General features: G+C 36.4%; 1 protein-coding gene across 1 annotated transcript in view; it reads left to right on the top strand.

The window, feature by feature from the left end:
- The first annotated feature begins 2,213 nt into the window (after positions 1-2,213).
- Positions 2,214-13,334, top strand: part of UCHL3 (ubiquitin C-terminal hydrolase L3) — a 29,548-nt gene continuing 18,427 nt past the window's right edge. The window contains exons 1-4 of the mRNA XM_052705649.1: positions 2,214-2,342; positions 4,285-4,441; positions 4,861-4,946; positions 5,844-5,891. Of these exons, the coding sequence (XP_052561609.1) occupies positions 2,268-2,342; positions 4,285-4,441; positions 4,861-4,946; positions 5,844-5,891 (366 nt within the window). The 5' untranslated portion in view covers positions 2,214-2,267. The remainder of the gene's footprint in view (positions 2,343-4,284; positions 4,442-4,860; positions 4,947-5,843; positions 5,892-13,334) is intronic.

The following is a 13,334-nucleotide window of genomic DNA, read 5'->3' as shown; positions in this document are numbered from 1 at the left end:
CTTACATGACCTTATTCTTCATTTTCCATTTAAAACCTCATCCTGTTGTCCATTTTCATGTCAACCAGTTTTTGTTGCTGTTGTAATCTCCAAGTATTAAAACGACTGTTTACAAGGGTGGATAGTGATAGAACAAGGGGGACTGGAATGGTTTTAAACTGAGACAGGGGCAGTCTAGGTTAGATATTAGGAGGAAGTTTTTCACTCAGAGGGTGGTGATGCACTGGAACAGGTTGCCCAAGAAGGTGTGGATGTCCCATCCCTGGAGGCATTCAAGGCCAGGCTGGATGTGGCTCTGGGCAGCCTGGTCTGGTGGTTGGTGACCCTGCAAATAGCAAAGGGGTTGAAACTACATGATCACAGTGGGCCTTTTCAACCCAGACCATTCTGTGATTTTATGACTTGGGTTTGCTCTTAGCCTTCTTAAACATCTTCACTGCTGGTATATCAATAAAGAGGTTTCCTCAGATATCACTGAATAGGAAGTATGATGAAGCTTTTAAGAGAGTCTTTCTCTTCAAGAACTGGAGCTTGAGGGTTTCCTCTTGAACACTAGGAAGCCCTTCAGTGCTGTGTGGGTGATGGAGCACTGGCACAGGCTGCCCAGAGATACTGTGGGGTCTCCACCTTTGGAGTTCTTCAAAAGCCACTTGAATGTGGTGCAGAGCAACCTGCTCTTCCTGTCCCTACTGAAACTGGGGAGTTGGACCAGGTGGCCTCCTTAACCATCTGTGCTTCTACACAAAGCTTACCTTAATAAATAGGGAATATCTGTTTAAAAAAACTCAAGCACTTGTGTTTTAGGTTATGGTTATCCAAGTTTAATAGATATTATAGTTGCTCTTTCCTTCCTTATTAAGTAACAGTGTGTTAGGTAACAGATCCAAAATCACTTTTTTGTATTTCGATGTCTACATGTAGTATAGAAAAGATGACAAAAGGTTTTGACTTAAACTCCTTTCAGAGGTTCTGAAGAAGCAACAGAGAATTACTTGAAGAGCTGTGATTATTACTCTATTTCATAATTTCAAAGTATTCCAGATTTCAAGAAATGTAAAAGGACATCTTAAAAGGTACACCTACAGAAAGGTGTGTTTTTGTCTCTGTTCATAAGACCATCTGTCACGGGGTTATCCCCATATGTAAGTCCGTGACAGGGGGGCACAGGCCCCGGGAAAAAGTTTAAAAAAAAAAAAAAAAAAAAAGAAGAAGAAAAACAAAAAAAAAAATCACCCCAAACATAAAGGAGCGAATGATAAAAAAAAAAAGGACGGGGTACTAACGGCTTGCCTGCCACCCGGTTGGCCCCAGGCCGCGCACTGGGAGAGGGGGAAGGGTAGAAAGCTAGCAGGTAGTTTTAACAGAGAAAACACAACAGCAGCGATCTGACCGTTCCGACAACAAACGGTAATTCACTAAATTTAACCGAATCAAACAAAATGAGAGAGACAAGAGTACCCAAAGTACGAGACACACCACGATAGCGCGAGGGAAGCACGTGCTTTTCTTCGCGGCGAGCTGAGACGGCTGAGCCTGCGCCAGAGCCAGAGGCAGACTCTGGGGTCCTGCGGAGCTCCGCCCCCCTTCCTCTTCCCGCCAGGTCCTCCCCTCCCACCTGGATACTCAAAATGCCCATAAAAGGCAGTTAACGGAATCAGAACATTAACTCTTTAACTCCCACTGGTCCACATGGTGTTCTGATGTGGAATACTGACACAAAAAAAAACCCACAACACCATCAAAGACCCCAGTTTTGAATTACTGGAGCCCAACACCTGCAATATAAGCATCTGGCATCAGATGTTCTGAAGTACTCGTGGTATGAAGTAACGTCACGAGTTTCTTCATATGTGCTCTGACCTATGATTTCCAGTTAAGGTAAATATTCAGTACTTAATGGGTGACCAAAAAAAAAAAAAACAAAAAAAAAACCAAAAAACCACCCTTTCAGAATGGGTTTAATGTCTTAGTAAATAGTGCTTGCTTCTTTCATTTCATAAAGCTATTTAAGCTTTATATATGACATGTAAAACATTGGGATTTTGTGTGTCTTTGTTAGCACTGTTCAGCCTGATGTAGCACAATTTAATTTATTTTTTATTTTAAGATTTTGGAAAGTGTATGGTGTTGTATTTCACATTGCAAATGCTTCATTATGCTTCTTATGTATGTTTGACTGCTCACTTAGTATTACTCGGTGTTTTCTTTTCCAGTTTCTCAAGCAGTTGGGTATACATCCGGACTGGCAATTTGTAGATGTCTATGGTATGGAACCGGAACTGCTTAGCATGGTGCCAAGACCTGTATGTGCAGTGCTTCTTCTCTTTCCAATAACAGAAAAGGTAAATGTTTATTTAGTAATGAGCTGATCACTTTTGTTGTAAGTGAAATGGGAATGATCTGTTGGATGAGAGTTTGAGCAACCTGATTTAGTGGAGGATAGCCCTGGCCATGGGAGAGAGGTTGGAACTAGAAGATTTTTAAGGTTCCTTCCAACTCACACTGTTATGCCAACCTTGTGCCTTGGTGTAAGAATCACAATGAGAGTTAAATTTTATTCAGAGACATCTTGATTAGAAACAAACAACAGAATGCTTATTTCATAACTTTCTTTTGATGACCTTATGTGTATATTTCCAGTTTATCTTCAAGTGTTTTAATTGGACTGGGAAGAAGAGAAACATCAAGTAGTTTTCTCTTGTGGACAATTCAAAAATTTAAACTGCACTCTGAAATGGCACAGTTCTGCTACTTTTAGCAGAAGGCTTCAATAGCAGGAGCACAGTGGAGTGTGGAACATTATCAATTGCAAGTATTTCTTGAGTTTTTGTTTTGCTCCACTGATGCAACTTCAGTCATCTTCAATTCAGTCATCAGCATCAATATAGCTTTTATTTCTTGGACAGTTGGTTTAAGGTGGAAGAGTATATATATATTTTTACTGCTTACTCCCACCCATTCTTTTCCCTTCAGTATGTATCAGTTTGCTTTTAGGGCTGGATACCCTTGTTAGTATACAGATAATCTTAGGGTTATTGTCTAGTTTAAAGATTAATGACTTGCTTAGTCTGCATTGTAGGTTGTAGAGAGAGGAACAGTGTGAGTCTTGGGCATTTTGAGCCTGTTCCAGTGAATCTGTATCAAGGGATGGCCTATATTGGAAGTAAACTCTTGAGGTGATCTGGGTCAGTCCTTGCTCAAAGTTGTATTTTTAGTATTCTCAGCAATGATTTTTTTTTGACAGGGAGTGATTGGAAGTTGTATTGCTTCTCTAATCTGATCTGTATAATACATTCCATGACATTTTTTCCTTAATTAAGACTTTCCTTATTAATTTGTTGATAAGTGGTTTCAATTTAAAATGCTTTCTGAATGCACTTGCTGTTATTTAGAATGTTTGAAACATTGAGATAAGCTGCAGAGTACAATCCTTATGCTGGAAAAGTTTGTCTGTTACTGACTGAGAAAATTTTCATACATTCCTCATTCTGTTCAACATTCAAACTCTAATTCATCATAATTACATAAAAAGTCCACCTAATTCAGTATTTTGTGCCTGAAGATGACCTAAGCTAGGCAAAAGGAGGAAATAGCAGCATCTCCTATAACATTTACATTGGTTTTGTTGTCTTTTTTATCATCCTTTTCTATTTGAAGTGTCATCTTGGGAGGGAAAAAAGCCCATTGCACAACATAAGAGATTTTCTTTGCTAGTTCTTAATCAATGATAAGCTTTACAGTAGTATTTGAGATTGTTGAATCAAACTAAATAGTTTTTATTACTACAGAAAAATAAACATTTACCTTATGATTATGGCTTTTAAAGAGCAATTTTGAAGCTGTGAGCATTATATGAATCTTAATATCCCTAGATAAAAGTGTAGTATAAAAAGATAGAACTTGTAAGAATGCTTCATACTGGTTAAACATGTGAAATATTACAGTTCGCTTGATAATGCTTTTGAGACCTCTATCCTTAAAAACTTGTTGATGTAAAGAGAGACTGACTGGTGCTCAGATCAAGGAAATATTTTGAACATTTTTGAAATACCATTAGATAATACATATTTCAAAGTGATCATTTAAGTGTGACTTTTTTTTCTGATATAGATGTGATGCTGAGTTTTTCAGTTGAGCAAGTATACATAAGCTGGTTCTGTTAAGAGTTGCAAAACGGGTTTTGGTTTTATGAGGCAGCTGTTACTCATGCAAATTATTTTTGCATTTTGGATAACATAGCCAGTATCTATACTGTTTGTGAAAATTCTGAAACTTTAATTGTAGTATGAAACCTTCAGAACAGAAGAAGAAGAGAGAATAAAAGCTAAGGGGCAAGATGTCAAATCATCAGTGTATTTCATGAAGCAAACTATCAACAATGCCTGTGGGACAATTGGGCTAATTCATGCTATTGCCAACAACAGAGAGAAAATGAACTTTGGTAAGTGTTATTTGGTTGCTTGGTTGTTTCCGTTGTATTGCTGTTTTTTTCCTTACTACTGGGGAAGATATGGAGGGACTGACAGGCTGTAAACTATTTTCTCTGTGCATCTCTGCTGAAAGAGTGCTTCTGCCTATAATTATAAAACCAGTATTTCACACTGATTCAAGTCTAGAGCACTCAAAACACTTCAATCTGCAGCAGGTAGCAATTCCTCTTGTAGTAGGCGTTCATGTTGTAAGTGTAATTATATCTTTAAATCTTTTATTGGATTCAAGCAATCTGTAAGATTTGAATGATGTAGGAGCTAAAGCATGATACAAAATATGTTAATGTCAAGCAATCTGTAAGATTTGAATGATGTAGGAGCTAAAGCATGATACAAAATATGTTAATGTCTGTCTTTTTTTATATTTAAGAAACCAATTCATCATTGAAAAAGTTCCTAGAAGATTCTTTATCTATGACTCCTGAAGAGAGGGCCAAATATCTAGAAACTTACGAAGTTGGTATTTTTTTTTTCTTCTTTTTAAACAATTTAAGAATTATTTGCATGACCAAGTACTGTCTTGGGGCGTGATCTAGTAAATTACTTAAACAATAAGAGTTTGTGTGAGCTTGTGATCAGATAGTTGCTGCAAAAATACCTACTTTGGTAGTTTGAAGTATTTGTACTTGCCAGCAGAGTGGACTGAAAGGACAGTCCTGCTTCCTCAGTCCATTTATGCCTTTAGCTGTAGTACACAAGGAACCAGTTCAACTGAAATATCCTCTCTCTTCCCTCATAATACCTGACAATTAGATGAGTGAGCCGATAGTGTGGTTAGTTGCATCATTATCAGTGCTGATTCAGAGGATGTGATGGAAGATCTAGCCATTGACAGAAGGTCAGAACAGTGCTGTTGCTCGTGATGGTAATGATCACCTGTCAAAATTAATAATGTAAGAACTTGCAAGATTGAGTTCAATTCAACCTTATTGTGACACTCTTGCAAATAAGGATGTTAAATATGACTGAGGGAAGTACTAGCAAGCAAGAATGGTAGAGATTTAATAAAATGTTCTGCGGAAATGCTGGACACAAGATGTCCAATCACAGCTTCTACCTGAGTGTTGAGTTTATTTAAGCCAGGAACTGATTCTTAACAAAACCACTGTTTTCTGTGTGTTAAAGAGCAATTGCAAACTGTTACGTGTTTGAGTTGAATTGAGTCTGATGAAATTTCTCCTTGGAAGTGGAGATATTTGTTATCTAATTTCTTTACCTGTCTATTATAAGCACTGAACAAAAGAACTTACAGCTATAGCATGTGATTAAAAAGAAGAGTATACATTGATTCTTAAAGTAATATAAGTAATAATACCTTATGTAGAATCTGATTGAAATGTACTTCAATTTTAGGCAATTCGTGTCACTCATGAATCCAGTGCCCATGAAGGTCAGACTGAGGTATTCATTTTGTTTTCTTTGTTTAACACATTTGTCAATAGCTACTTTGAATGGAATATAATGGAGTTTAAAACAATCATATTAAGGACTTATTGAGAAATGAGATTATTGCTTAGTTTGCACTATTGCATCAGTCAACAGTTACGGCATAAAATGGCATTGTGGAGGAAACAAATGCACGTGAAGCTTTACAGGCCTTTGTAACAATAACACAGATGATCTCTTCAGTGTTTATTTCGCTGTAGAAGAGCCAGAAATTGTGCTTTAATCGAAGTTGAGATTAGGACATTGAGACATACAATTCACAGTAACCATACAAATGAATCAACATTGCGTAAGTGTTTGAAATGTTTTCATTCAGTAAAAGAAATACTACAGAGCTCATGTTGTTTGTGTATAGATATTACTTCTGATGAATTTTCACTAATAGAAACATTCTTAAATTTTTTATCCCAAAAGATTGAGTGCCATAAAATAAAACAACAAAGAAATGTAGATCTATGTCTTGGAATAAAGAGATTTACTGTGCTTCTTGATCAGTACTACACAATGCTCCTTTATGTGTGATTAAACCCTTCCTATTTTACCTGTCAACTCTGTGTATGCTCCATGTTATGGTTTGCTGTAGTTCATCAAATATGGGAACAGAGCTTCAAAAATTAAATCAGGTTTGGAAGAATCTCTGTAACACATTTATTTTTATTGAGTTGTAAGATTGATACTGAGTAAAAAACTGACCTTGGTGAAGTTTTGTGAAGGAAGGTGTGTAGTGTTTTCTGTTGTGGTTTTTTTGTTTGTTTGTTTGCTTTTGATTATTTTTTGGGAGAGAGGGAAGAGTTTATTAAAGTTCCCATGGCAGTTGGTTTGTTTTCAGGCTCAAAAGCAGAGCATCTCTGTCAGTTACTGAGAAGGTATATGCAGGTTTAACATTCAGCATTTTCTGTCTCTGTTCATGCTAAGGCGGTTCTTCATAGAAGAATTTTCTAGTTCAGATTTCAGTATCTGTTATACAGAAGAAAAATTGATCAGGTTGTTGATAGCACTGCTTTGTCTATGACTTCAGTGGCTCACCTACTTCATTTTTTCTATTTTTGAAGTACAATGGGTGAAGCTTTTTTTCATCTTACGGCTTGTGGTGTATATTCTACACATTGTAGAAGAAAGCAAAGCAGACCTTTCTGCTTCCCCCCCCCCATCCCACTATCTGGAAACCTATGCCTAATTGTTCAAAATGAAGAGTGGATGGAACTTAATTGTTCTAATAATTTCTAATATTGATATTCGTCTTCCATTACGGTGGAATGAGTTGTTTTGATTATTTTAAAACTCTTCTGAACTTTCTCTAAATTAGCCAGGGATGGTTCTGCTTTTTAATAAGATGTCTGTACAACTTCAGATTTCTCTTTGTCTTCCAAATGTGAGACTTGAAATATTCTGGTCTCTTTTCAAATAGTCCTTTTCCAGGTATTCTTGGCAGTCTCAGTAAGAGAGGTATTATGGAGAATTATGGATTCTACACATTGCTAAAGACTGAATATTTCACTTAGACACTTGTGAAACTAAAAAAACTTATTTAATAATTGCTCTGGGATACTGTGACATTGATCCAGGGAATGCTTTGTCTATGTACTCTTACAGAAACTATGGAATGATTGAAAAAGAGGATGGAAGGGCTATATAATTCTGGAGTGACTTTGTAAGGATTCAGGAAGCTTTTTAAGTAATAATAGAATCCCTTAATAAGGGACAGTTAATTTCTTAGCCTTCCTCAAATTAATTGGTTTCCTGGTTGAAGTCATGCAAGTTTTCATCTTTTTGAATAATGACAAAAGATGCTGACTTTTTTCATAATAAAAGTTTACAAGATTGTCTCAGCAAACAAAAAAAAAGTATTTAAACAAAAATACTGAATAAGTACTGGCCTTGGTAATTCAATGTGGATATTCATTAGACTGGCGAAGTAGCTTTTTCCTGTCCTGTTTCTGAGGTTGCAATAGTACAGTGGCTTGAATACGTGTCCTGGGACTATTTTTCTGAATACTTTTGATCCATTAACCAAAGAAGGAAGAAATAAACAAGTTGTACTGAAGGATTTAATGGCCTGAAGATCCTGTCCTACCATAGTGTGATTGAGTTGGCAGTGAGGCCTCGCTTTTCATCTCCACAGGAGGAATTGCTTTGTTTTAAAGTAGGGTTCCTCTTAAGCAAAGCAAAATATGTGAAATGTGAATATACTGACAAACGTAATGTGCGGTTAAGCGTGACTTAATCTTATAGTCTGTTCCCTTCAGTGGAACACAAACTGTTGCTGTTTTGTGTAATGATGAAGGGACTGATGAACAGCATGCCCTTGTAGATGCTGAAGTTAATGTATGCATGTTATACAAGGATGTTGACTTGTCCTGCAGGGTAAGTTTCTCGCATTTTCGGATGAAGAAAGAAGAGAATCTCATTCCTCCTTCCTATCTTTTCCTGGGAATTTAGACTTCCTTTCAGAGCACTGGAAAGGAATATATTTTCCTTCCTAAAAATCTTGGGTTTTGTTTTGTACTTACCACCACTTAATAGCAAAGATATTTTTCATACAAATCTTTCCTTTCAATAAAGTGGCTTATGTAGTTGCTTATTAGTCATTGCAAACAAAAAGTCTTTTCAGGTCTCATACACAATTAAAAATTAAGAGAGTGAACTGGCTTCCTATTTCAACATGAATAAGTTGGTTTGTGTAGTTCTTAAGAGCAACCTGCTCTGCAAGTATTTCAGTGCTTCAGATAGGTGTTGCATACTACTGTCAACTCAAATTCTTCTGCAGACATTGCTTAAAGTCAGCAGTGAATGGAATCATTTTCCAAAATGTAAAGTATGGCAGTCAGATTTGCTGATCTGGGTAAGAGACTACTGCTGCTTTCAAGCTGCTGTTCTTCCTCTCTCTCCTGCAAAATGCAGTTACACCATTGGTCATTATCTTGTTGAGGAAAACAAAAAACAAAAAACAAACAAACAAAAAAAAGCAAGAAATTTTCTGTAATCTTCAGATGTGAATGTTACAAAAATAGAATACTGGTGGGTTCTCCTGTGATGATATTTCTTCTGGGCTCTGAGGCTTTTAGGATTCAACCTTTAATGCTGCTAAATGAAGTCTCTAATTGTTGATTTCTCCTTAGAATCTTGCTAAATAAGGAGTGAGCTTTTTTGTTTTTTGTTTTTTAAATCTCAATGACTTCTTTATTTTTACACTTTGCTATTGGATTTTCTGCTCTTGTTTCTGTTCCATGTACATGAGTATTTCAAACCTGTAAACAACACAGGTCTACCTAGACATAAAAGAAGAATAGTATGAGTAAATCAATGCTATCTTGCCCGTATCTACATATTTCATTTGTTCATTTTTTTCTTGTCTCCAGGTGGTAGGATTTATTTAATTCTAGTTTAGAACAGCTGGTCATCAGAATTATAGTTTCCGTGTTTTAGAGAAAAGTTCTAGATGAGGGGGAAAAAAAGAGGGAAAAGGAAAATAGTTATTTGACAGGGTAATAACTGTGTAATTTTGATATTAGTGAACTGCTGGGTTCAATTAGTGGTTGCTGCAAGAAAGAGAAGAGGTGCTCCTTCCACTTCTGGCATTTATCATTAATGTGTGATCTATTTAGGTGAAGTATTATGATGAATTGCTAAGCGAATTGATTGAAATTAACAGCTATAGAGTATGGAGTATGTAGTATTCTGTCTTGATGGATTCATTAATAGGCCTTCCACCTTTCATAGCTGAGATTCATTTGCCTAGTTTAAAAAGCAACAAAAAAGGCAACAATAAGCCTGTGTTCCTAGCCATTTTGTGTAATTTTTGGTAATACATTCAAGGCTCTTGTGGCTAACTAGAGACTGTATTAGAAATAACCATTTGAAGTAGGTTTTTTATATTAAAATGTGAGTTTTAAAGAATTTTACTTGGCTTTTGTTTTTTTCTTGTATAAACACTTTAATACTTTCTTCAACTCTTGTTATTCTTTCAAAGAGATGAAATCTTTAAGAACAGTTGAGCAGTTTTCATTTCAGTAATTAATTAATGGCTTGCAATGTAAAAAGATTATGGATTTGGATTTCTCTCTTAGGCCACATTTGGACCAGATTTTTGTGTTAACGCTGCTGGATTTTTTGGCTCCATGATTTTATTTCTTTACTGCACTAAAATAAATAGATAAAACACTGATACAGATATTTATCTGTTTAAATAAGATAGGGCTGTTTAAAATGATTTGAGAGTAACAAGCAGGAAAATCTGTGAATAATTTTGCTGGAGAAGCATGGTGTTGATCCTATGGATTTTAAGGGTGATTTGATTCTTGTCATGTGTTCCACTGCCAATCTGAAGGAGGGCAATTAATTTAAGACTGTTGCAACATTCTTTCTCTTGCCATTTATGATGCTGGAACTTACTCCTTCTCAAATGTCTGTTATTTCATATCTGAAGGTGCCTAAAAAGGGTCTATATGCTTTTGATAAAGCTGGACAGATCCCGTGGCATGTGACAGGGGTTTCCAGCATCAGCTTTGAGCAGAAGTTGTAGACTTTTTTTTCTTTTTAAATCTGTTTTTTTTGTTGATTCTTTTGCTAGCGATGACAGCCATGCTCTTGGGACCAAAAGGCAACAAAAATTCATTATCTGCCTCTTTTCTATTTTTTATAAACCTTTTGCCTCTCTCACTCCTGAAAGGCGGCTGTTGATGACACCAATACAGTTGTTAACTACTCAAGTAGTTAATGGGTAGTCTTTGTTTTTTTCCTAATTTTTTGGTTGGGCACATACTTCTGTTTTTAATGCCTCAAATGTCTGAAGGTAATGAAAGACATTATAGAATCATAGAATGACCTGGGTTGAAAAGGGCCACAATGATCATCTATTTTCAACCCTCCTGCTATGTGCAGAGTGCCAACCACCAGACCAGGCTGCCCAGAGCCACATCCAGCCTGGCCATAAATGCCTTCAGGAACGGGGCAAGCACAACCTCTCTGGGCAACCTGTTCCACTGCATCACCTCCTTCTGTGTGAAAAAACTTCCTCCTAATATCTAACCTAAACCTCCCCTGTCTCAGTTTAAGGCCATTCCCCCTTGTCTTATTGCTATCCACCCTTGTAAACAGCCTTCCCCCTCCCTTGAAGTATTGGAAGATAATCTGCTTCTTTGGAGAACTGCAGAGTCTTTTAAGCTGGACCTCATATTGTCACATCTTGCTGAGCAGTAGTTTCTTTTTTGTTCTTGCAGTGCCCTCTTCTGCAGTTCAGAAACTGCTGAAACCTTGAGCTACCACAAATCTTAACACTTCTGATATCCTCTTATAACAGTTCTTCAAAAACAATAAAAAGAATGCAATCCATGGATGCTAGAGAATCCATGTAAACCATCCCGTTGGCAGTGATCGTTATTGAAGAAGTTGCATATTTCCCCTTATAATCTAAGGGGACAAGAAACGATATACACAGATCCAGATCATTTGCTATGGTAACTTTGAAAAGCTGTTCTAGCTAGAAATTATCTATAGTGATACTTGAAATAAATTAACTTCTTAATATATGGCTGTAATAATGTGGGTAAAAGAACAAAAAGTTCTACTCATGTGTTGCTGACATCCATATCAACTACTTCACAGTCAACTGCAGTTTGGTTCTGTAGTGCAGAAAAAGGCAAACTATAGCATATGAAATATATTTTAAAATTCTGATTGGCCCTTGGCCAATGAATAAAATTTAGAGAGTGGTCTGTATTTAGTGTCTGCTTTTCTGAATGCTTTAACATGCTTAAGTCTTGTTCAAATCCTGTATAGGTAATAGTGTATGAAGTTTTGGCCAGCTGCGTGTCTGTGACAATTTGAAATTGTTCTGGATTATCAGGTTACCTTCGGAAAGCAAAAACAAAATGCAACTAACTGTCTTCTGTCAGCTTCATGAAACAGCTTGTTCTATGGTCTTGTAGGAGCTAATGGCGTCAGAGAAGTGCCAGAAGCAAACTCATGGAGCTTAACAAACTAGACTTGCATCAGCTTTTGCTGACATAGGCAGCAAATACTCAAATAGTTGCAGTGTTACATAATTGATGACCTGTTTGTGCAAAATCAAGGTATTGCTGAATGCTTACATATGGCTTTCTTTATCACTTTTTGATTTAAAATTCAAACTTTTTTGTGTGTCTTCTGGTATTTGTGGCATGTAGAAACACTTCCCACGTTTAAGACTGAATGTATTTTGGACAGGGAAGTTTTAGCAATGCATTAGTGCTTAGCAGCACGTGATTTGTAGTATTTAGAAAGGTTACTTCTTTAAATGTTATTCCAGCATAGCCCAGAATAATGTTTCAAGCAAACAAATAAATGTAAGTTGATTTGTTTAAAGGCCACTTGAAATGCCTATGTATTTGATACTGGTTGGAAAATAATAAGAGCTTCTGATATCAGTGATGTAAATTCTTAGGAGAAAATTAGGAGCCTCTAGGATTACTGTTACTACTGTTACTTTTTTTTTTTTTTTTTTTTTTTCTTTTTCCTTACAGGATATTGAGGCTATCCAAGTCAGTGAAGTTTTATGTATAGTATTTCAGTTAGTAGCTATTATGTAAGAGAGAAGAGAACAGAACTGGAATATAAAATATATCAGCTGTCTCTAGAAGCAGAGAACACACAGCCTTTGATTCTGTAACATCTCCTCCTTGTTCTTTTTTGTATACTGTGTATGCATATTTACCATTTTACAGCTCTGGCTACCAGAACTGTCTGCGTGGCCACATGAGGCTCTGAAATGAGAAGATTGAGGTGGTGCGCTTGAGCTGCCAGCTCAAATGAAAGCAGCATTCTTGCACCTCATTGGACTGCTATGAAAAAAAAAAAAAACTTTAACTTTTCAAAAACAAAACTGGTGTCTGGCTGTCAGAGTTAAGAACTAGTCTCAGATGTTCACCAAAAACAGAAATAGTTGTGCCCACCAGCATTCATAAGTATGAGCAAGAATGTTTTTCACGTGAATTGAAATTGGTGGCACTCAAAAAACTACCCCAGCTTGACTTCTTCCATAACTTGAACTGTAACTGCCAACTGTAGTCTGTAAACTTGTTTAGTGTGTCCTGAAAACTATAATCTTGCTTGGAATGCGCTAAGTTAGACTTTGATCACAGTTAACAGTCGTTAACTTTGTTCTCAACTGCTGTAAAACTTGAACTTTCAAAGATCTCTGGCTCCCTGTGGGATTAGAATTTATTGATAGAGCAGAAGTATAAAGGAGCTTCCCTTTCATTTCTGCCAGGAACATATGGGACTGATTTTTTTTTTTTTAAATAGCCCATATTCCTCAGTGTTTTTTTCTGAATAATCCATACAGTCTTGTAAAGAAACACTTGCATTTCTGGAGAATATAAAAACAATTATGCAAATTGCTTCTGAGATGATTTTTGTCTA

Source organism: Tympanuchus pallidicinctus, unplaced genomic scaffold, assembly GCF_026119805.1.
Source record: "Tympanuchus pallidicinctus isolate F22 unplaced genomic scaffold, pur_lepc_1.0 scaffold6, whole genome shotgun sequence".
Taxonomy (NCBI): Eukaryota; Metazoa; Chordata; class Aves; order Galliformes; family Phasianidae; genus Tympanuchus; species Tympanuchus pallidicinctus.
Note: the sequence above shows the minus strand (reverse complement) of the source record. Positions and strands in the feature narration are given on the sequence as shown.